The sequence below is a fragment of the Podarcis bocagei genome (assembly GCF_964188305.1).
Source record: "Podarcis bocagei genome assembly, chromosome: 2".
NCBI lineage: Eukaryota > Metazoa > Chordata > Lepidosauria > Squamata > Lacertidae > Podarcis > Podarcis bocagei.
In genome coordinates this window covers 42,790,619-42,813,455 of record NC_138126.1, presented here as the reverse complement: position 1 = coordinate 42,813,455, position 22,837 = coordinate 42,790,619, and the positions used below count along the sequence as shown (strand labels likewise).

Below are 22,837 nucleotides of genomic sequence, written 5' to 3'. Positions count from 1 at the left end.
GGAGCAGGTGGGGAGGAGGCGGGGGACGGCGGCGGCGCTCTGCTGGAAGGGCGCCCGAGATTATTGGGGGGGCTGAGCCCCCCAAAAAATTTTTTTGAGGGGGCTCGAGCCCCCTCAGGCCCCATGGAGTCGGCGCCTATGGAAGACCATAGAATCAATGGCTATGACTGTTTCTTCTAGATTCCTTCTTATGGTGCCAGAGTTTGGGCCTCTAATACAAAGAAGCCTGTTCTCTTTTTCCCCTCCCCCAAAGTTTTACCCTATCAGATAATTGGCTGAAGACCCTAAAATGAAAGCATCACAATTCAGTAAAGATATTGGAAATTATAGGCCCAGTATCTCATTCTATCCTTTTGTGAAATGGGGCTAATGATTCTTCTGTAGCTCAGCTGTGTATCGTAATGTTTAATTAACTTATGCTTATAAATTCCTTTGGCACTTTCCAATAAAAGGTGTTAAACATAAGGTGTTATTATCTTCAAAACATTGGTGTTTATTCCTTGCTCACAGTTGGATTTGAAACTCAGAAACTGAAAATGTAAAATCCCAGCAATTATAGGAGTTCCACATTAATAACTCTGTCCATTAGGAATATGATTAGCATGAACTATGAGATAGACGGACAGACAGAGGAAGGAATATTCTGTATTTCATTTAACACACGCTTTTGGCTAGCCACTGCTCTTATGTATTAATTAATGCTCTGAAGAGGAGAAAAGGCCAGGAAAGCGGGTGAAACAAGCAGGCAGGTGTAGAAATAAGATTAGACAATGAGGCAGGGCTCGCTCCCCATCCTGAGCATGGATCATTCAGAATTCCCATCACCCTTACTGATGTCTTCTACACTTGAAAATAGCTTGGGTGACACAAGATCTAGAGTGGGCACAAGGAAATAAAATAGGAAATGGAGCCTTTCAACACTAGCAGGCAGGTGACCAACAAAGCAGCAAATCTGCTCCACCAAAGGGAAGCTTTTGCTAGTCAGTGCTAAAATCATAGTCTTTCTTAGCAAAATAAGGCTGTCCCATTGCTTAGGGTCCTGGCATCTAATGAGCTGTGTGGAATACAAAGCATGGGACTATGGATGTCAGTTTCCCAGCCTTTGGGAGGGAGGAAAGCATGTCCTTATATCTATCATAATAAACTACATCAACACTATAAGATTAACGATAAAGAAAAATGCAGTTGCGTGGTTCCCTCTCCCCCATTCTTTTTTAGTTCTGAGCCTTTAGGGGACACCACTACAGGCACATTATTAATTTTTCCTTCACATGCCTTTGGAGCATTAAAAGGCTGAATTAGAAAAGATAAAATAATAATAACAACAATTCACGTCCCTGTGATTTAACATTGAATCGTGATTTTAAGGTTAAGGAATCTCTGTATCATGTGACTTTTTTTGGGGGGGGGAACGTTGTCAACTCCATGGAGCCAGCAAGGCTCAGAGTTAAAAAAATGATTGCTGTTTCCCCTCTGATTGAATCAATCTTGTAAGAAAGCTTGATATGCCATCTACTAGTCACCTCCCATTTCCTAAAGGGCAACATTCTGGCCCAATGCCAGCAACTGCTTCTATAGATACAGAACCTTACAGGAAAAATTAACACTGGAGAATCAGCCACCCACTCTTTGTGTGAGCTTGAACTATGAAGGGGCATTCAACCAGTTAGTCTGGGTGGCTGAAGGCCAATGTGACACAGCAGATGTGTGTAATTGTGTCATTCTGGGGGTTTTTTCTATATAAAAAAAGACAATAAAAGTAAAATGTAGAAGGGTAAGACTATGATCAGATGAATGGAGGAGACAGTGGAGTGGCTTAAACATTTCCTTTCTGGGGAATTACCCCAGCTGCTTTTCCACCCTCAGGAGAAAAGATACACATGGGTAGAAAGCAAGGGGTGGGGAATACTGAGAAGAAAAATGGCAAGACGGTAAAGCATAAAACACACTCTTTCAGTTCCCTCACTTAAGTTCCCAGCACCCCAGAACTGAAGAAGTGATCATGAGACTGCTGAACATGTCAGTCACGTGTCATTTGGTCAGGCCTTAACTAACCATCTGCATATCACAATAAGCTCAGGACTTGAACTTGTGTTCTCTTTGCTTTGTTTCTACATACTAAATATAGCTGAGTGAAAAGTGATTTTCAGGACATGTACCCCCCCTACTCTTATTTGTTTACTCACGAGGGTGTGCACTCCTGTAGGTGTGGGGCATTTGCTCCTGAATAATATTTGCAGAGGGGGGAAATTGTAAAGTGGCTTGAATTGCCTTTGTTTGCATGAAGATACCCAGATCTTAGGGGCAGAAATCCGTGCCAGAATCCGACAGGTGAGGCAATCAAATGTTAAGAGTCTGGGAAGCTGGCATGGAACAGTGGGAGCAGAGTGCTGGGGAATGATGGCAGTGGGAATGTTGCAAGAGCTCTAAATCACAAGAGAAGCAGGAAATGTTTGAAGTGTGTGTAGGCACCAGGAGTTTCAAGTGTCTCTGATGTACCAACAGCTTCCATTTGTGACATGCCACTTTATTTTAATTTATTACATTTGTAACCCATCACCTTTGAGCAGCTCAGGTCAGAGTATGTGACAACAAAAAGCTTTGTGCCAGAGTGGAGATATCTAACCAGGCATCTCAGACCAAAGTCTAAAAGTCTATGCTTTACACAACAGATGTTCTTCACGAAAAGCTATTACTACACTATTTTTTTAAAAAATAAAACCATTGAAAAAGAATGTATCATTAACAGTGCACTAAGCAGAGTGATCTAAAACAGGCACCGTCTTCTCAAAATAATGATAGTCAAGAGACGATTCCTCCAAGTGGTGGACTGATGAGGAGGAAACCTGGAGTGTGCTACAAATGATCTGTGGGGAAGGAGGTCCCTGAGATTGTGAACTTGGGAGAACACAAGCAGTGCTCTGCAGTTCAGCACACTCTGAAGTACATTTTCAAACACTCTCGCTGCTCTATGGTGTCAATGAGCAAAACACAGTGGGACTGAACCAGTTCACCCCTCCCTCATCTTACATGCTCGGCATACTTGTTCTCTTAATTTATTCCTGACCCCCAAACCCCAGACAGCCCGACCTTCTCTTTTTTGTTATCCTTTCTGGTAAAACCCTTTTTATGAGTAGGGCAGCACTTCAAGCAGATGGAGAGTTAACTTATTTTCATTGCTGGGGGTGGGAGAGGGAGAGAATAACAGCTTGCAAGGAGAAGGGGTCGCTTAGTGTTGCCTTTTCCTGAAATTAATGTTGTTTGGTTAGGTCTATTTTTACAACTGATTGCAGTGTTGCTTTATGGCTAGAGGAGAAAAGTTTTCTATCTCCTACTCTTCTCCCCACCACCACCACCACCACCCTTTCCTTCCGCCTCCCGCTAGTGGAGTCCTACATTCTTGCTTCCCAACAGAAAAAAGGAGAAAAGCGCAAAACACAAGAGTTATTTGTTAGCAAAGGAGCTGCTATCAAGAGCTGCTTCTTTGTGTTTGGGGCTGGTGCGGTGATTGCCTTCCAGCTTTGGGGAAAAATTGCTTCAACTTAATCATATTCACATGACAAACCCTAAATAAAGGAGGGGGGGAGAGGTAATGCAAAAAAAAAAAAAGAGGACCTCGGAGAAGTCGGAGAGCGGCAGCTTGTCCTCAGGCAGAGACAGAAAGAGAGAGAGAGAGAGAAAGGAAGGAGAGAGAGAGAAGCTGTCAGACTTAGGGGAGGGCGCAGCTTTTCTCAGACGTGCCGTTTTAACCCCATTCGAGACGTTGGTCCAGTAAGGAGGCAAAAGGCTGCCGATCGCTTGCAACAAAGGCTCGGGACTTCCCTCCTGGCGTCACTCCGGAGCTGAGGCGTGTTAGATCCTCTGCAGGAAACAGGTTTTCCTTTCTCGTGCTCCGCTGCGTTGCTTCATCCGCCGCCGCCGCCGCTCTTTCCTTTCCTGGCGATTGCCAAGCCCCGTTTCGCCGAGGAGCCTCATGCTCTGTTCAGAGCAGCAGCCCAGGAGGCAGGATGGTTTCTTCGCCGGGTCGGCGAGGCGCTAGCCAGGTGCTGCCGCGGGGCGATCGCCTTCTCCCAGCTTTTTCCCTCGTGCTCTTGCTGCTGCTCCCGGTGCTCCCGGTGCCCGGGCTGGAAGTGCAGCACAAGTTCGTCTCGCTCACGGCCACCAACAACTTCGCTTTGGATGCGTCGGGAGGCAAGGTGTACCTGGCGGCCGTCAACCGGCTCTACCAGCTGTCGGGCCCCAACCTGACCCTGGAGGTGGAGGAGCAGGTGGGACCCAAGGAGGACAACCCGCTTTGCCACGCTCCGCAGCTGCCCCAGGCGTCGTGCGAGCACGCCCGGAAGCCCACCGACAACTACAACAAGCTGCTGCAGCCCGACCCGGAGCAAGGCATCCTGGTGGTGTGCGGCTCCGTCTACCAGGGCTTCTGCCAGCTGCGCAGCATGGACAACATCTCCGTCGTGGCCGTCGCTTTCCCGCCCGGGGCAGGTGGAGGCGGCGGCGGCGGGGACCAGGTCACGGTGTTCCCCAGCATGCTCAACGTGGCGGCCAACCACGCCAACGCGTCCACCGTGGGCTTGGTGCTCAAGCAGGCCGGGCAGGACACGCGCCTGCTGGTGGCCGCCACTTACACGGGCTTGGGCAGCCCCTTCTTCCCGCGCAACGCCAGCCTGGAGGACCACCGCTTCGAGAACACGCCCGAGATCGCCATCCGCGCTCTGGACGCCCGCGGGGACCTGGCGCGCCTCTTCACCTTCGACATCAACCCCTCCGACGACAACATCTTCAAGATCAAGCAGGGCGCCAAGGAGCGCCACAAGCTCAGCTTCGTGCGCGCCTTCCTGCACCGCGGAGCCCGCCCGCCGTCGCAGCCGCCGCCTTCTCGCCCCGGCGAGGAAAAGGGCGCCCCCAGCGGCCGGAGCCCCTACGCCGGGCCTGGGGCCTCCCTTCTCCCCGGCGGCGCCCCTGCCCGGAGCGGCCTCCCGCTCTCGCCTCCGGCGGGCGCCCCGCTCGGCCGCTACGCCTACTTGGCCCTCAACAGCGAGGCGAATGCGCGGGAAAAGGAGAGCCACTCGCACAGCCTGCTGGCGCGCATCTGCCTGGGCGACCCGGCCGAGGCGACGACTCTGAACGGCAGCAGCGGCGGCGGCGGCGGCGCGGAGACCAAGAAGCTGACCGAGTCCTACATCCAGATGGGGCTGCAGTGCAGCAGCGGCGCCTGGCGCGGAGGTGGGGCGGCGTCGGGGGCGGCCGGCGGCGGCGGCGGCGACCTCTTCAACCGGCTGGTGTCGGTCTTCCCCGCCAGCGCCGCCCTGCAGGTGGGCTCGGGAAGCGCTTCGCCGCCCCGGCCGGAGGAGCTGCTGTTCGGGGTCTTCGAGAAGGCCTCGTCCTCCTCCGGGACGGGGTTTGGGGGCCGGCAAGCGCCCCAGCCCTCGGCGCTGTGTGTTTTCCGCTTCGCCGAGATTGAGGAGGCCATCCGGGTGGCCAGGAACTCTTGCTTCGTGGCTCCCGACGCCGGGCTGGTCACGGTGCTGGACAGCGTGGTGCAAGGCACCGGGCCCGCCTGCGAGAAGAGGAAAATCCAGGTAAGGGAGAAGGCGGGCGACCCAGAAGGCCTGCCTATCAGTGTCCACAGTTAGGCAAAGTTTGGCCTGCTTTTAGTGCCCGGGCTCTCACTGCCATGTATTTTGGGGGCCCACCCTGTTTTTGTAGTTTTAGGTGGTTTTAAACTTGTTTTCAGTGGCGTAGCGTGGGTTGTCAGCACCCGGGGCAAGGCAAGTACTTTGCGCCCCCTAACCCGTGGATTTGCGCCCCCTAACCCTAACCCCCAGATGTTGCGCCCGGTGCAGCCGGCCCCCCCTGCACCCCCCACGCTACGCCACTGCTTGTTTTCCATAGTGCTTGTTAATAGCAATGCTGTGTTTTAATTTGCTGCAACCAGCCCTGGGAACTTGGGTTGAAGGGTGGGTAATAAATTGTAGCATGATAATGCCAACAGTGATAAAGAGAGTGCAGCTGAGCATGTCCAGAAAGCTGAACAAGGACAGCCACCCTCCATAGGGATTAGGAGGAAGACTTTGTGGGATGCGCCTGGCAAAGCAGTTCCAATGTTAGAAGCAGAGGACCGTGTTATTCAGGTGTGTTTTTGGGCTGGGCTGGTGATGACTTACCTGGGAGCCCCTCTGTAAGTAGCTGCAGCACAGAGAGTTATATTGGAGAGTGTCCCTTTTGACCAGGCAAAAGGAAAGGTCAACCAAAACCATCAAGGTCATGGAGCACTGTGTCCCCATTGAGCAAAGGTTAAGGAGGGCAGTGTTTTTCAGTTTACCTACTTTGTGGCCGAAGGATTAGATAGAGGCATGATAGAAGTTTATAGAATTGTGCATGGCGTGTGGAGAAAGTGGGTGGAGAGACATTTTACTCCTCCCTTGGAAGTCCAGAACTTGGGGTCACTAGATGAAATGGATTGCAAATAGCTTCAGGGCAGGCAAAAGAAATGGCAGGTTGCTTACCTGTAACGAACGTTCTTTGAACAGTCTGCTGTGCTTCGGGCACACAGTGCATAATTAATGTCTGGGATTTGCTGCCATGCAATTAGATCCTGGCTTAGTTGACTTCAGAAGACACTTTTTGGATGTTTAGTTTAACAGTTAAATCTTCAGTTTATCCAGGCATGGGAATCTGAACTGTGACTGCTGTAAAAACCATAGATGGGGAAATTTTGTCTTTCCTGATGTTGTTGGACTTCAACTCCCATTATCCCTATTAAAAGGGAATAGTTAGGCAAATTCGTGGAAGATGATTTTATCCCATTGCTGTCAGCAATCAGTTGCTGGTGAAGAAGTAGCGGGGAATGGCTGCTGTTTTCAGGCCCTGCTAGAAAGCGTCTGTTTGGCTACTGTTGGAAGCAGAGTAATAGATTTAGGTGGGCTGATCTAGCAAGGTGGTCCTTAAGAGGTCTATTTGCATCATGTGTATCTCTGAAGAAAGACTCATTGTGATAGTAATCCTGTTTCCTGGGCATTTTACTATTCGAGAGCAAAGTACAGATTTTCCATTGGGAAAACAATGTGGGTGATGGAGAAAAGAGAAATCTCTCTGATGAAGCAATCTGCTGAGGCAATTTTGGAATCAAGGTACATTGTTTTGGTAGAATATGGTGCCGTGTTTCCCTTGGTTAGATGTCCTTCTCTTATGTTGTCATCTCTCCACAATGCTGATTGTGCAGATTTTGCACAGGGAAAGCTCCTTAAACAGTCAGTGTAAGCCTTGGATATAGTTCTTTGTACAGAGCTAACTTCTAAAAAATTAAACATTTATATCATGTGCAAAGCAATATGAAAGTTAAAAAGACATACTAGCCTGCCATCGTAACCCTACTTACCTGCAAGCAAGCCCCATTGAATTCAATAGGACTTACTTCTGAGATGACATGCTTAAGATTGCACTGTAAATCTGTAGTGTAGCTTAAAAAGCAATTTCTAACCAGTTCTTCAAGACTTCCTTTGTTTTGTCCTGTTTTGTATTGCAAACAATGAACTTTCATGTATCTGCTGACGGTATCCTTCACATGAATAGACTAAATCAATACATTGGGTCCAAATATCACTGAGCTTTGACAGATTGATTTAGAACCCAGCATCTTTAATCTTTGTAGGTTTGATTCTGCATCCCAAACAAATTGCAAATCTGTTTCTGTGTGCAATGCCTGCTTTCTTCTATTTACTATCATTATTTACACTTGCACCCCTCCTTTCACTTAAGGAATGAAGGCAGCACACATGGTTCTCCAGTTTTCTTCTTGCAACAACCCTGTGAGGTAGGTTAGGGTGTGATACGAATATAAGAAGAGCCTGCTGGATCAGGCCAGTGACCCATCTAGTCCAGCATCCTGTTCTCACAGTGGCAAACCAGATGCCTGTGAGAAACCCACAAGCAGGAACCAAGCCCAAGAGCTCTGACTCATCATGAGGTTTCCATCAATTAGCATTCAGAAGCATTGCTACCTCCAACCATTGAGAAAGAATGTAGCCACCATGGTTTTGCAAGACCAGGGTGTTAAACACTTACACTGGCTTTTTATAATAGTACATTCAATGCTTAGATTGTTCTAAACATTGGTTTTTGTGTGTCTGTTAGAATGCATGTATAAAGGGGACCTAAATTCATAATCTATATCTCTAACTTGCAATTTAGCCATGTTAAAGTTCTATTCGTTGGCATTTCCTCCTCAATGGTTGCAGCTGGACAGAGTAATGGGTGTTGGGGGCCTTAGGCTCTTTTAATCCCTTTCCAACTCCTGTGGATAAACGTGCATAATTAATTAGGGGATTCCACATTAATTTGAACACAGAATCTCAGTGATCAACCCTGCAACAGTTGTTGTTGTTGGCATCTGTCTTGAGAGCCAATGGAGTGCACCTTCGGGGGTGAAGTCAAACCACTGCGTTAGCAGCACCAAAGTGACTTCCCTGGAGCGCAAGCCTGGGCAGTGCGTATGGGGGTCCTGGGCTGCCCAGACGACAGTACACACCCAACCCTCGGCCTCGCTGATGTGGTCCAAAGGAAAGCAGAGCAATACGTTTGGCACCAGCTTGACTGCAGATGTTGCCAGAAGGAGGTGTACAAGGCACCATCCAACTGTCTTAGAGACTTCACTCTGGATTTGTGTAGGGCAGAGGTTTTGGATCAGAGTTTTCCTTCTCCTAGATGGGCTACCTTCCTGGGTTGACGAGCCCCACCTGCCCCTCACTTCCCTCTACAGCATGTGCAGAAACCGCTTTCTTGCCTGTTGGACACACTATTAGTCTCGTTTACTCAATCCACCGGAGCCTGTCTTTGCACAGGTGAGTGCTGAGTACAGGGTGGGAACTAAAGATGGACTAAGTAACCCAGAAGGAGCATGCCTACCAGAGGTATTACCCACCCCCTAACACCACATACATAACCTGCAACAGTGAACCTGGTGGAAAGTACAGTTTTTTCCCTAGGTCAGGGACACCCCACATTCAGATTTACTGGTTCATTCAGCACTCCCTGCAGTGAGAGTGTACATGTTAAGATCCATATCCAAAAGTGATGCTGTGAGTGGGAAAGAGGGGGGAGGGATGTTCCCTGAAGTTTTGAGTTGTTTTTTGCTGAAAACATTTGGGTTTTTTCATACCCATGATGACTATTAAATCCATTATCAGTTCTCCTAATGTATTGTGTGGGTCCTTAAGGCCACTTTACATATTACAGATTTAGAGTGTGTATCGTCTTGTACCCCCAAAATGTTTGAAGCTAAATGTATGTGTCAGGGACTCAGGAACAGAGGCACAGGGGAGAGAGGAGATGGAGAGCGAAGGGGAAGAATCGGAGGGGAGCCTAGGGGAGTATGGCAGTGACCCGAGAGATTCCATGAGCTTCTCCAGCGAATCAGAAGATTCCCAGAAGGAGGCGCCCATGGTCAGGGCAAGGGGGGTCCCGGGGGGGACACACCAGAAACAAGGGGCCAGCGGGGACTCCCAAAGCAGCAGCTGGAAATCAGGACCAGCTTCCCCACCAGAGCGTAGTGGGGGGGAAGAGTCCCATGGGGCAGGGCCAGCGTCTCCTCCAGCAGGGAGAGATGATGAGTCAGGGCTGACCACGCATCCATCGGAGAGTGAGGGAACGGAAGGGAGGTCGGGTCCAGCTAGCCCCCCCCCCCGAAGGGGGAAGCAGTGACAGGAGCAGTGTAACGGTCAGGAGGAAGGTTGCCGGCTGGGTGCGCGCACCAAGTTCAAATGTACAGGCGCGCGGGACAGCAGAAAACCCGGATTGGGAACCAGGTCCTAAAGCCCGCCAGAAGCAAGGAGAAGAATCAGGGGATTCAGCGTCAGAAGAGTCTAGGAAGGGCGAGACCCCAGCTGACAGGCGGGGCCAGAGGAGGAAAGAGCAAAGGAAGAGGTGGAGCAAGGCTAGAGTCTTAAACTGGTGTACGGGGGGAGGAGATTCAGACGGAGCTTCGGCGGTCTAGAGTTTCGGACGTAGAGCTGCACGCTGCGGTTGTCAAAGTGTAAATGAACTTCAATAAAGACTTTTGTATATAACGACGAACTGGCGTTGGTCCTTGGTGAGCTGGGACCTTGAGCAGCTCTGACAGTATGTGTCTACTTTAACTCAAGCTATGGAGAGCGACATGCTCTGGAGAGCAACAATGACTTTGGGTCTCCCAGTTAAGTTTCTTTGTGTACACTTGGTGAAATAAAAAGCATATGGTAACTTTATATGGGGGCCTTCTTGGTAGTGGCACCCGCCCTGTGGAACACCCTCCCACTAGATGTCAAAGAGAAAAACAACTACCAGACTTTTAGAAGACATCTGTAGGCAGCCCTGTTTAGGGAAGCTTTTAATGTTGAATAGACTATTGTATTTTAATATTTTGTTGGAAGCTGCCCAGAGTGGTTGGGGAAACCCAGCCAGATGGGTGGGGTATAAATATTAAATTATTGTTGTTGTTATTATTATTAGTAGTAGTAGTAGTACATTATAAGTACTTGCTAAATGTGTGCTGTATACCTGCAACATAGGGAGTATCTTTTAGGGGGAAAGATGGGTGAAGCATGGTGATCATCTTTCCCCCCACATAGCTTATATTCATGCAGTATCATATATCAACCCTAGGTACATTGTGAAAGTCAGTTGGGTTCTTTTGCAGTTTACAATGAAGCCAAATGTGCAGTGGTTTTGTGCACACAAATGCATAAAGAATTTAACCCCCCCACACACACTTTTTTTAAATCAAGAAGTGCCTTTCTTCCCAAGTTCTCTGTCCTAAGTGAACCACTGGTGACTCATAGTTTTGCTTCCCCCCACCCCCACTCTCTGCTCACCCACTTTTGGGTTTTTTCTCTTAAGAATGTGTGTTCCGTTACAGTTGTTCTCTTCCCACATATTCCTGCAGTGGGGCAGCTCTTGTATGTGTAAAGTTCAGAGAGAAGGGACACAGGCTGCCTTGTTTTACAGCTTTCAGGGTGAAAGTTTGCTATTGTCAAAATTTGTTACCAACTGGACATAAATGTTAGTGTCGGCTGAATGTCAGTGCCTGTTTTTCCTTTTTTGAAAAGTTACCAGGGCTGCCTTGTTTTCTCTTCCTCTGGGAAAGATGCACAACACATTTCTTCCCGGGGATCATGAAACATCTGTTTGATTTCACAGAGAAGCTGGACCATGAAAGTTTGGTCTTCTCTCTCTGTCTGCCTTCCACTGGCAGTGTCAGAAAGGAGTTTTTCTGTTAACCAAATGCATTTGGCATGGCAGCTTCAATGCTTTGCTAAAGTTTGCGGCCTCACTGCAGTTAATTCATAGATATGCTTCAGTAATCATCAAGTACAGGTTTTAAGCTGCTACAGCCAAGACATTTGGTAATTGGATGGTGTTTCAGTTAATTCCTTAAGGGTGAATACACTAAATATTGCACCGTTATGTAATCACATGTCCCACTGTAACTAATTTTTTTAAGCTGAGATTCTGCTTTTTACAGTGGCTGAACTGTCGACTGCTTTTAGAATCAGATATTCAATTCTTTGTAGGGTGAAGCTCTTTGTTGGGTAAAGCCCATATTTGGATTTTAAGAGGGGCCTAAAAAGAGGGCAGTGGTTAACTGAACATTTTGTTTGTTTTCCTGGGGCTTTTGACTTCTTTGGTGCATACCGGCCACATCTTGAATTAACCATCTTTAATTATATATTAAAAATGATTAATTAAAGGACACTGTTCTTTTTAAATTAGTTTAGACTTGTAGGGTATATTGCTGATATAATAGGGTAGATAAAAATAAGTAAGCATTCAGACATTGATATTACAGGATTGGGAGGGAATAAAGGGAAAGAGAATGAAAGAAAATCATGCTTCTGGAGTAAAAAGCAAAATGAAGCCATCCCGCACAATCAGTATGCCCAAAACTGACTTGCTTTGGGATTGTTTCATTTCTTTCCTTGCTTAAAACAACAATAAATATGTGTCCAAACAACTGGGTACCTTTGTACATATACAACAGTAACTTTTTTAGTATGAAAATTGGGGTGGGGAGGTTCTTTTTAAAATTCAAAGGTACCTTGAAGTCTGCAATACAAAAATGCAAACACAAAGCAACTTGAGGTTGTTGTTTTTTGTGAACCTGGGTGAAGAGATGAAAATGCATATATTCAGCATTATTTAAACTAATGGGAAAAACACTTCAATAGAAGCGTAACAAGGAAATGGCAGGGCTGAGGGCTGAGGAACTTTCCAGAATATATTAGTGAACATTTATATGGGACACATCACGTAGATAGAAATTTAAGGGGTATTCCTTTTAATCTAGAGTAGGAATAACTGGCATGAACTGGGACTTCATCTCCCATCATATGTGACCATTGGCCATACCGGCTGGGGCTGAAGGGAGCTGGAAGCCAACAACATCTGGAGAGCATCACACTGGCTACCCCATGCTCTACAGACACATTCCAAGTTAGTGGCTCTAGAACTTGGGTCTTGTCACCAGCACTTCGTTATACAATGGACTTGTTCACATGGCATGGCTTACTAGAAGCATGTGAAAGTGAGGGTCCTGGAGAGGAATTCACAGGGCATTGCTTCCCCTTGGTCTTTTTTTTTTTTAAATTTCCATGCTGCACTTAGCTAAGTCAAAGTTTGGCTGAGTGTGTCATCTGAACTCATGCTCATGGTTTAACTTTTCCCTTGAATCACATGCTTAGACATGCCCTTTCTTTCTTTCTTTCTTTCTTTCTTTCTTTCTTGCAAAACACTTCTGTGGCCACCAGATCCATTGAGGGAGAGTTTTATAGACATCTCCTGTTTTTTCCATTTGAAAATTGAAGTTGTGTCAACAAATAGTAGTGATGCAAGTACTTTTTAGCAGGAAAAGAGCATAGGAGGTAAACGGGTTAAATCTTTCCTCCACTCTCTGCTAAGTCTGTGTTGATATTTTGTAAATATGTTTTTGCACATGTTATAGTCACATCTAGTTTGGCCCTAAAGGTGTACTCACGGGTGTGCAGGGTGCAAGGTAGAATTTTATTTCATAAATTTATTCCCCATTCAAAAATCTTCTGAGGCTAAAACGTTTCTCGCGATACACTTCAATACCAAAGTTAATAAATCTTTGCAAATAAATACTTTTTTGCAATTTTAAAAAGGCAAGACTTTGAACAGAAAAGTACTAATTCATGCTAAAGGACTGAAAGTGGAGATATAGGTCAGAACAGTAATGGGTGAGATGAGGACTGTGCATGGCACATTCCATGCGAGATGCAGCCAGACACATATTGCAAGGGTCACTCAAACTACATGCTTCACATTTTTATGTGACCTTTAAGTATGCCACATCATGTGCTTCATCTAGCTGTGATCTTTATAACAGCTCTTTTAGATAAGTTACTATTATTATCCTCCTCTGTGTTGTAGATGGGGGGAACGGAGAGTACAGTAATTTTAATTGCGCATTGCATTGAAATCCAAATATAAGGAAGGGCATTAATAAATGTTTCAAATAAATAGTAAGCTACTGGTGAAATTCAAACCAGGAATTTGTTTATCCACAGCTCTGCTGGCTACTACCTTACACCAGTTTTTGTTAAAATGTTACATTTGATGGCACAATTACCCCTGGTTGTTATTGTTTTAAATAAAACACAGTCATGGGAATTTGCAAATTTTAATGGTGGAGCAGTAGACTGGGTATTTAATCTCTTCCCCAACCCAATTGCTTTTCCACTTCCCAGAAAAAAAGATATGGGTTCCTATATCTTTTTCCTGGAGAATGGAAGGACAGCTTTTTTATAAAAAAAAAACACAAACAAACCAGAAAACCACTGGATGAAAAAAGGATACACACTCTTTCCTTGCCAGTCCTCTTGTGAAATTCACAGTCTTCTGTGCATGCTTTATTATTATTATTAAGTTAGGAAAAAGTTACTAGCAAGAAGAAGAAGAAGAAGAGTTTGGATTTGATATCCCGCCTTTCACTCCCTTTAAGGAGTCTCAAAGCGGCTAACATTCTCCTTTCCCTTCCTCCCCCTCAACAAACACTCTGTGAGGTGAGTGGGGCTGAGAGACTTCAAAGAAGTGTGACTAGCCCAAGGTCACCCAGCAGCTGCATGTGGAGGAGCGGAGACGCGAACCCGGTTCCCCAGATTACGAGACTACCGCTCTTATCCACTACACCACACTGGCAACTATGTGTAGTGTGTACACTATGTGTAGTGTGGATCAAAGAATGAATGCATCAGTAGTTTGTAGATTAAGGTTTACCGCATCTTTGTAAGAAGTGGCTAGATTTGTGCTCAAGTGTAGGCTTTTTATGATTAGTTGATTATCTTTGGGAGAAATATTATAGTGATCAAGAATGACTTAGAGTCATTTCTAGACTATATAGTCCATCAATTTTCAGTAGAACCTAGAGCCCTAAGGCTGCTCTCCTAAGCGATTTTATTTTAAAGTAGGTTCCATGGATATTAATGGTACATATTTCCAAGTCAATGTGTTTAGGCGTGCAGTAAAAGTTACTTTGAGGCCTTTGAAAATAACACCCGTAAAATTTAATAGATATAAAAACAGAACTCTGTATCTCATCTAGTTGTCATAGCAATTAGAAATTCTTTGACAATTACACAGTTCCATATTCAAGGATCCTGGGTTTCTGTTCAGCACCTGGCAAAATCACAATATTAGAGCTGGAAAAGGTGCAAGAAAGGGCTAGTGATAATTCATTTGGAGCTATGTAATTTAGAAGTTTATAAAACTAGACATTGTGTAAAGAAAGTAGAGAGAAGTCTTTCTCCTCTCATAACTTTAGAACCTGGGATCACCTAATGATGCTAAACCAGTGATGGCCAAACTTGGCCCTCCAGCTGTTTTGGGACTACAACTCCCATCATCCCTAGCTAACAGGACCAGTGGTCATGGATGATGGGAGTTGTAGTCCCAAAACAGCTGGAGGGCCAAGTTTGGCCATCACTGTGCTAAACAGTGGGAGATTCAGAAAAGGCAAAGAACAGGACTTTATCTGAGCATAGTTAAAACTATACCTCATTACTTCTTTATTTTATACACTACTTGAAATAGGAATCACCAATTTTCATGGCTTTAAAATGGAATCGGACAAATTCATGATGAATAAGAATAATCATTGGCTGTTAGTCATGAAAACTGTATGCTAATTCCAGCATCAAAGGCACCATGCCTCTGTATATCAGTTGATGGAAAACAGCTGCAGGAGAGGCCTGCATGTTCCTCTTCTAGACTTCCCATAAGCATCTTGTTGGCCATTGTTGGAAATACTGGTAGGTTGTTGGACAAGATAGGCTCTGGGCCTGATCCATCAAGACTTCTTATGTGAAGACTTGCATGGTTTTGTAGAAAGTGTGGGTGGGGAGTAATAATCCATGCATTGGCAAACCACCTTTGTGGCTCATGGAGGAGCGGCTTTTGTGACTACTCCACTCTTGACCACACCTTCCTCTCCTTTCCGTACTTGACCATCCCCTTACTGTGTTGCCTTGAGGGTAATTACAGTTCTGTGTAGAAGCAAATGTAAGTTAATCTGCAACCACAAGAATTTATTAATTCTTCTCCTGGTCAGCACTACCCCAGTAAACATAGGATTGAAACATTTATCTCAGTACAATTCATCAAAATCATTATGGGAACCAGTATTATTATTTTTTCCAATGACCTAGATTGATGTTCTGTTTCAGACTGCGGTTTGCCTTGAGCCTTTGCAACCGGGCATACTAGAAATTTAAATAAATAATTAGTTTTTTAAAAATTCTGTTTTAAAATGTAAAAAAATATATATATTTCCAGTTGATATAATTTGTGCATAGCTCCAGAAGTCTGAAATGCAGACTCTTATATGTTCTTCACATTTTCCTCTCCGCGTCAAGGCTTCCAGCTTCCAGCTGGGAGAAGGTGATTGCTTCAAAGTGATCAGGGCAAACAGAAAAGAAGCAACAGGCTAGAGAGCTATTCTGCATTTGTAGAAGTACAAAAGCCCCCAAGCGGGGCGGGGGGGGGGGAGCACTGAGAACTATGCATGTTCAGTGGCCACCGAGGCTGGCTGGCAACTCAGATGGGGGTGGGTGGGGAACCGCATGGAAGGGGGATGAAACCGAGTACCATAAAGATGAGATGGCTGACAATCTGGAATAGTTTTGCAACGTTTTGTTGTGGGTCCCACTTTCTTTATAGAAGGAGACTGACAGTGAAGCTAAGTGGAGATGCCACCAGCTAGGGAAAATGCACAGGGAGCAAGACAGTTTTTTAAACCTGGATGGGTAGTTGCCTGAGGCCAGGGCTTTGAATTGAGAGCTGGGAACTGGAAGCTGAACAGGAGTAGCCCTAGACCAGGGGTTGTCAACCTGGCCCCTACCACCCACTAGTGGGCATTTCAGGATTCTAGGTGGGCGGTAGGGGGTTCTATGGCACAAGCTGAGTCTTCATTCCATCAAGCACTGGTGGGCGGTAAGGAAATTTTACCATCAAGAAAGATGCATTAGTGGGCGGTAGGTATAAAAAAGGTTGACTACCCCTGCCCTAGTCTAAAAAATAAGGACAGACCAAGTTTCTCCTCAGTTACCTTGTGGATATGCCCATGGATGGCACAGTCTCTGGAGCCCATGGCTTGTATCCCACTGCATTCTATTAAATGAGTAGACCCATTTAAATAAACGAACTTAAGTTAGTCATGTCGCTTAATTTCAATGGGTCTACTCTGAGTAGGATTGGCATTAGATGCAACCCTGTATGTTTATTAAGTATGGTTCTAATTTTGGTATTTCTGCAAAGTTCCACAGATCCTTAGGCCCCACTGCTATACCAACCTGGAGCTGACATAGCAAAAAAGAGGGAGAGATATGTCATATCCTGGCTAGTGTGAGCTGACAGTGCTTGGGCTATGGTGGTGGATTTGTATTTCTCCACTCCCCCCACCCCCACAACCCATTTAGGATTGCTCTGTTCATTGTATAAACAGTGATGCAGGAGATCTGAACCTGACCCTGATCATGACTACTGCAGTGAAAAGCTCTGCTCACACTATCTCTGCCCTTCTCTCTTCTTTTCCATTCAAAAACACAAAAAAAACTGCCTCACTTCTCTACCATGTAAGGATTTGTCTTTAGACTTTGCACATAACTTTTAGTGCCAGAGCTCTTCTGCTGGATTTTGTTACATCTGAGTAGCAAGCACAGGATCAGGCAGTTAGGCTTTGATGCATGAAAAGTATCTACTTCAGAGCAGATTTGCTGAAGCTAGTGGAAGTATTCTGGGGGAAGAGGTTTGAAGTTTACACCTTGAGCTACTTAGGGCTTTACTAAAAGTTCATTCTCTTACATGTTCGGGCTTTCAGATCTGTTAAAATATCATGTTTTTATCACCAAGCCTGCCTTAGTGGCTGAAAAGCATTACGTTTTGAAAGTCCTTTGATAATTTTGGATTGAAGATTTTACTTCAGTGCGCAGTGTGAAACATGCTACTGTTGTTTGCTTACTGTTTTTATATGTCCCATTAATTTGATCTCTGGGCCTCTAGAAACATTGACTGGATCCACTGGGCACCTCATTGCTCACCATCTACTTGGAAAGTGTTTTTCATGTCCCCTCCCCATTTTCCTTAATGATCATGAATGCCGGTGAACTAACAAGCTGCTTTTCTTTCTGACTCCTTGAACTGCTGGAGAAAAAGGGGATTGTACCGTTGTGTTTCTTTGCACTAAGCCTGTTACCTTGGTTTTTACCTTTGAGGCAGCGAAATATTTTAAATCATTTTGTGTCCCAGCTTTGAATACGCAGTAGGAAAAATATATTCTAAGAGCAGCTGTCATGGTGTTGCAGTTAAGGGTCTGTCTCCCTTTCTGTTGCAATGCCACTTTTCAGCGGTTAGTGAATTTCCAAGTGTTTCTTTGCTCATGCACAATTCAAGTGCTTAACTCCTTTTTAGCCTAGAATATTTTGTTCTGTTTGGTTACACCCAGTGTAACCCAGAGCTTAGCATGTAGGATTATAACCAGGGAGACCCTGCTTCAAATCCTTATCCCGCAATGATTGAGTGGACTAGATTAATAGTGGGTCCAATGGTCACGAAGGTGGTTTCTGTTAGGGCTCCACCACCTGGGAAGGTAGCCTGTCTAGGAGAAGGAAAACTCTGATCCTAAACCCGTTATGAGGAACAAAGGTCCCACCCTCTGGCTCCCATTGGCCACGTCAGGCCACAATCACCATATCCCTGGAAAGAGAAGCAGTCTTTCTAAACTGTTGGTAGAGGCAGCGGCGTAGCGTGAGTTGTCAGCACCCGGGGCAACGCAAGTAATTTGCGCCCCCTAACCCGGGGCAAGGCACGTAATTTGTGCCCCCCCAACCCCTAACCTGCGAGTTGCTGCTGGTGCTGCTGCCCAAATGACGCCGCTTGCCCGGAGGAGGAGGGGGGCCGAGAGGCGAGGAAAATGCAACTGCCCAGCAGCTGCAGCAGCAGCGGTGGAGGCGGGGCTGTGAGGAGGGGCTGCTTGGTGCGTCCTCCGCGGCGAGCGCTGAGAGCCGCTGCCTGCCGGGCGCCTTCAGCCCGGACGCGCGCACAGCTCGTCGGTTCCGCGAGACATGTGGCTTTGCTACAGCCTGCGCCCGAGGTTCTTCGGCGACTCCGGAGGCAGCGAGCGCGCGCCCCCCAGATGTTGCGCCCGGTGCGGCCTGCCCCCCTTGCACCCCCCACGCTACGCCACTGGGTAGAGGCACAGGTGGCCTCAGCGGCAAGGAATGCTTACATCCAGCCATGACTGGTTCACCAGCTACAACCATTCGTCAACTGAGTTTGCCTGCAGTGATCCACTCTCTAATGACCTCTACATGAAGAAGATCCAGAAGCTTGGAGAGGATCAAGAAACCACAGTTAGTATAGAATGATTTTGCACAGTTAATATACAGTTTGAGGAGAGTATGTTGCCTCTGTCTTCAGGGCACTACACTTGCTGCCTTTGAGCTAACAGCCCAATTAAGGGCAGCTAAGGAATGATGGTTCATTAACACAGATTATTTTTATCAACTGACAGAGTTTGCTTATAACAAACTAAACCCTGCTTTTAGAAACACTAAAGAAAAAGAAAAAAGGAGCAGGAAATCTAAGTTGCTTTCACTTTTCATAATACTCAGTGGGGTTTAGAGAAAAAGATACCCCTTATCTTAGGCCTCAAATCATTCCCCTCAAAGAATCAACACAGTGTTCCAGCAAAAAGTACTTGTCTGTCAAGCCCTAAATGACTTGAGATGCAAAATTGTCCATTGAGGACAATTTTGAGCACCTGAAGGTGAGGAAGAAGTAAAAAAAGGCTGTGATTTTGAGTGTTGTATTTAAGATTACAGACCTCTATGTTCAAGTCCTCATTCACCCCCCCAAATTTATTGGATTATTTTGGACCATCCACCCTCTCTCAACCTACCTTGCAGGGTTATTTGTGAGGATAAAGGGAATATTGTATGTTGCCCTCAGCTCCTTGAAGGAAGGCTTTTGGGACCTGACTCTATTATTATTATCATCATCATCATCATCATCATCACCACTATTATTATTATTATTATTATTATTTATTACGTATACCCGGCCCATCTGACTGGGTTGCCCCAACCACTCTTAAGGAAAGGGCTGGTGTTGCGATGTTTTTATTGTTATGATCTGTATGTTTTAATGGATCTTATACATACATTATATTGATGTTTTATTATTTTTTAATTATTGCCTTTCTTTCTATGTTTTTAGCCATTTCTATTTTAGATGTAAGCCATCTTGAGTCCCTGTCAGGGAAAAAGGCAGGATATATTATGATTATTATTATTATTATTATTATTATTATTATTATTATTACAATACAATACTTTGCCAGAATAGCATAGTATCTCTAGCGCTTAACAGGACTGTTTGTGTTTGGGGACCCAGACAGTTAGAACTCAGGTGGAATTGGAGGTTGGTTGAAACGGAAGGCTCTCTTGAAATGTTTTCCCGCAGTAGTAAATAGTGTGAAAGGACTCAGGTTTGGTGCTGGTCACATAAAGTGAACAATGAACTGCAGAATTGTACTTCACATTGTAACCTTTTGTCAGAGAATCATTTGTCTTCCTTGCGCCACCTCAGGAAAATGTTTGTTTTATGCGTAATTTATGTTTGTGAATAGCCCTGTCAAACTGAAAGTGGAATGTCGTTGCTAGAATACTGGTGCAGCGTTCTTACTTTCCACGGGGATGTGCTATTAATTAGATAATTGTTAGAGTAGACTGAAAGCTATTTTTAATCAAAAGGACCTTTAAAATTTATCTTACATGCATGGGAGCAGCTTTCCTTGACTTATGCCTCTGCAGCAGGAATAATATTTAAGTGACCAGGCTGTGTAGGCAAGTCTTGAAAATGGAATCAGCCTCCTTCTTGCAGGTAGGAGAGTTGGGTACTCATTTCATGGAAGACATGATCGATCTGTGCATACTTGGATAGCACATTAAACATTATCAGAACTTCATAAGAGTGACTCATTGGCAGTCCTTCACAAACTGTTTGAAGGTCTCTTAGTTCCCATTCAAAGCAGCAGAATGCTGCACCGAACAGCAGAGGCAATTTAAGCTACTGTTCTGTCTGTCTTGTTCAAAACTGTGCAGTATCGTTGATTTATGAGGCTGTACAGTGGATTCTATTGCTCTTGCACCATTTCTGACACTGAGCTAATCTCATTAAGATGATCTCACCAGTCTCCAATGAAGTTACTGAGGCTTGGGTGTGTGTCATGCATCTGGTGAACAATCAACTCACCAGAAGGTGCATATTGCGTGGAATGACTGCATTTGGGGATGGTTCCAACATGTAAGCAACCCCTGGTCTGGCACTTGTGTAACAACCTAATGCCATTTCAGATAGCCCCTTGAGTAAGATGTCCTCTGCTGTGAGTGAAGATTGAAGATGGTCATCTTCTACACAAGAGAAATAATTTCAAGCAAAAATATTTATGCTCCAAGTCCAAACAGTTCTACTTAAGCAGCTTCAGGGCTTACTCCAGAGTAAGTCCCACTGAACACAGTGGTACTTGCTTCTACGTAAACAGGCATAGGATGATGCTGTAAAATGCACAAGGGCAATTTTAGCGTTAACTTTGAATTTCCTGGCTCTTGTGGTTTTCTGTCAGGCTTTGCATATCATTTGAAAATGGTGTTTTGTGGTTCAGCAACTGAATAGCCAATAGTTACTTTTACAGTAATGACTTGTTGAATAAAGTGTATTGCTTGAGTAAATTATATAAACATTTCTGGTATGTGTACCCTTGGGTTTAGAAATTGAACATAAACCAAGAAAATGTTCCCAGAGTAAAAGTTGAATCCACATGGGAATATGACGGAACATCTACTTACTGTCCAAATATACTCAAGCCTTTCTCAGCTGGATTGGGTTTTTAAGGAATTGTGCTACTTTGAAGTTCTAGTTTATACTAATCCAGAAAATCAAAACATGACAATGAATTTTTTTCCATTTCCAGCTGAAATTTCCACAAAAATGAACCTGGAACTCAACGCTTAACTTACATGTCACACATTAGAGTACTTTCCTTGCAAACAAATAATTATTACCTCTTGACCTAAGTGCACAACTTTTAACTCTTAGTTCCAGACTTGCATGGGTTGAGGTACCTACTTGAAAAGATTAAAGTTGCAGTATGTGTTAACAGGGCCTTTCATATAACACTGAGATATACTGGTATGTGTTTTAAAAATTGGTTTCCTTCTGTTCAGCTTCAGGAAATAGCCATAAAGCCAAAGACAAGTGAAATTATAATGAAGTTTGGTACTCTTCTCTGGATTACCACAATAATAATTTGTAGCACTAAAAAGGTGTGGGGGGGGGGGAGTTAAAGGACCCCTGGATGGTTAAGTCCAGTCAAAGGCGACTATGGAGTTGCAGCGCTCATCTTGCTTTCAGGCTGAGGGAGCCAGCTTTTGTCCACAGACAGCTTTCCAGGTCATGTGGCCAGCATGACTAAACCACTTCTGGTGCAACGGAACATTGTGATGGAAACCAGAGCGCACGGAAACGCCGTTTACCTTCCTGCCACAGCGGTACTTATTCATCTACTTGCACTGGCATGCTTTTAAACTGCTAGGTTGGCAGGAGCTGGAACAGAGCAACGGGAGCTCACGCCGTTGCAGGGTTTTGAACTGCCAACCTTCTGATCGGCAAGCCCAAGAGGCTCAGTGGTTTAGACCACAGCCCCACCAGCTCTCAAGACATTTGCTCTCAAGGCAGTTAGCATATAGTAAGGAGTTAAGGCTACAATCCTATACTTTTCTGATAATAAGTCATATTGAACTCAGTGGGGCTTACTTATGATTATATACAAATAAGATTGCACTGTAAGGCTCTTGGTGCTTTTTGGGGGAAGGCAAATTGAAAAGTAAAAAATTCTTCCTCAGTAGTGAAGCTGCAGATCTAAAGGAAAGTCACTTGTTTATTCATTGAGTAGTTTGTGAACTGAGAACTCCAAGCCATGTGCTCTGTCAATGGAGAGCAATTGTCCTCTCTGTAGATCTTGAACTATATCAATAGTTTGTGATTAAAAATAAAGTGAATTCAGTTGTGAATTTAGCATCAGGATAATTAACTTTCAAGTGCAGCTCTTCCCATGCTCAACAATTATTTCTCTATCTGCTGAGTAGCAGTTTCAGCTCTGCTTTCCTCACCGAGTGGGGAGAAAAAATTTAAAAGTAACTGAAGAAATGAAAAATCTGTTTAAAATGATCGCTCTCTTAGGGAGACTGATTGAATTTATTGACATATTTCAGCAGAAAGAGCAGCA

At 45.1% G+C, this 22,837-nt stretch overlaps 1 protein-coding gene across 1 annotated transcript in view; it reads left to right on the top strand.

Moving 5' to 3' along the window:
- The first annotated feature begins 387 nt into the window (after positions 1 to 387).
- Positions 388 to 22,837, top strand: part of PLXND1 (plexin D1) — a 157,314-nt gene continuing 134,864 nt past the window's right edge. Inside the window, exon 1 of the mRNA XM_081183924.1 lies at positions 388 to 5,585. Within this exon, the coding sequence (XP_081040050.1) occupies positions 4,008 to 5,585 (1,578 nt within the window). The 5' untranslated portion in view covers positions 388 to 4,007. The remainder of the gene's footprint in view (positions 5,586 to 22,837) is intronic.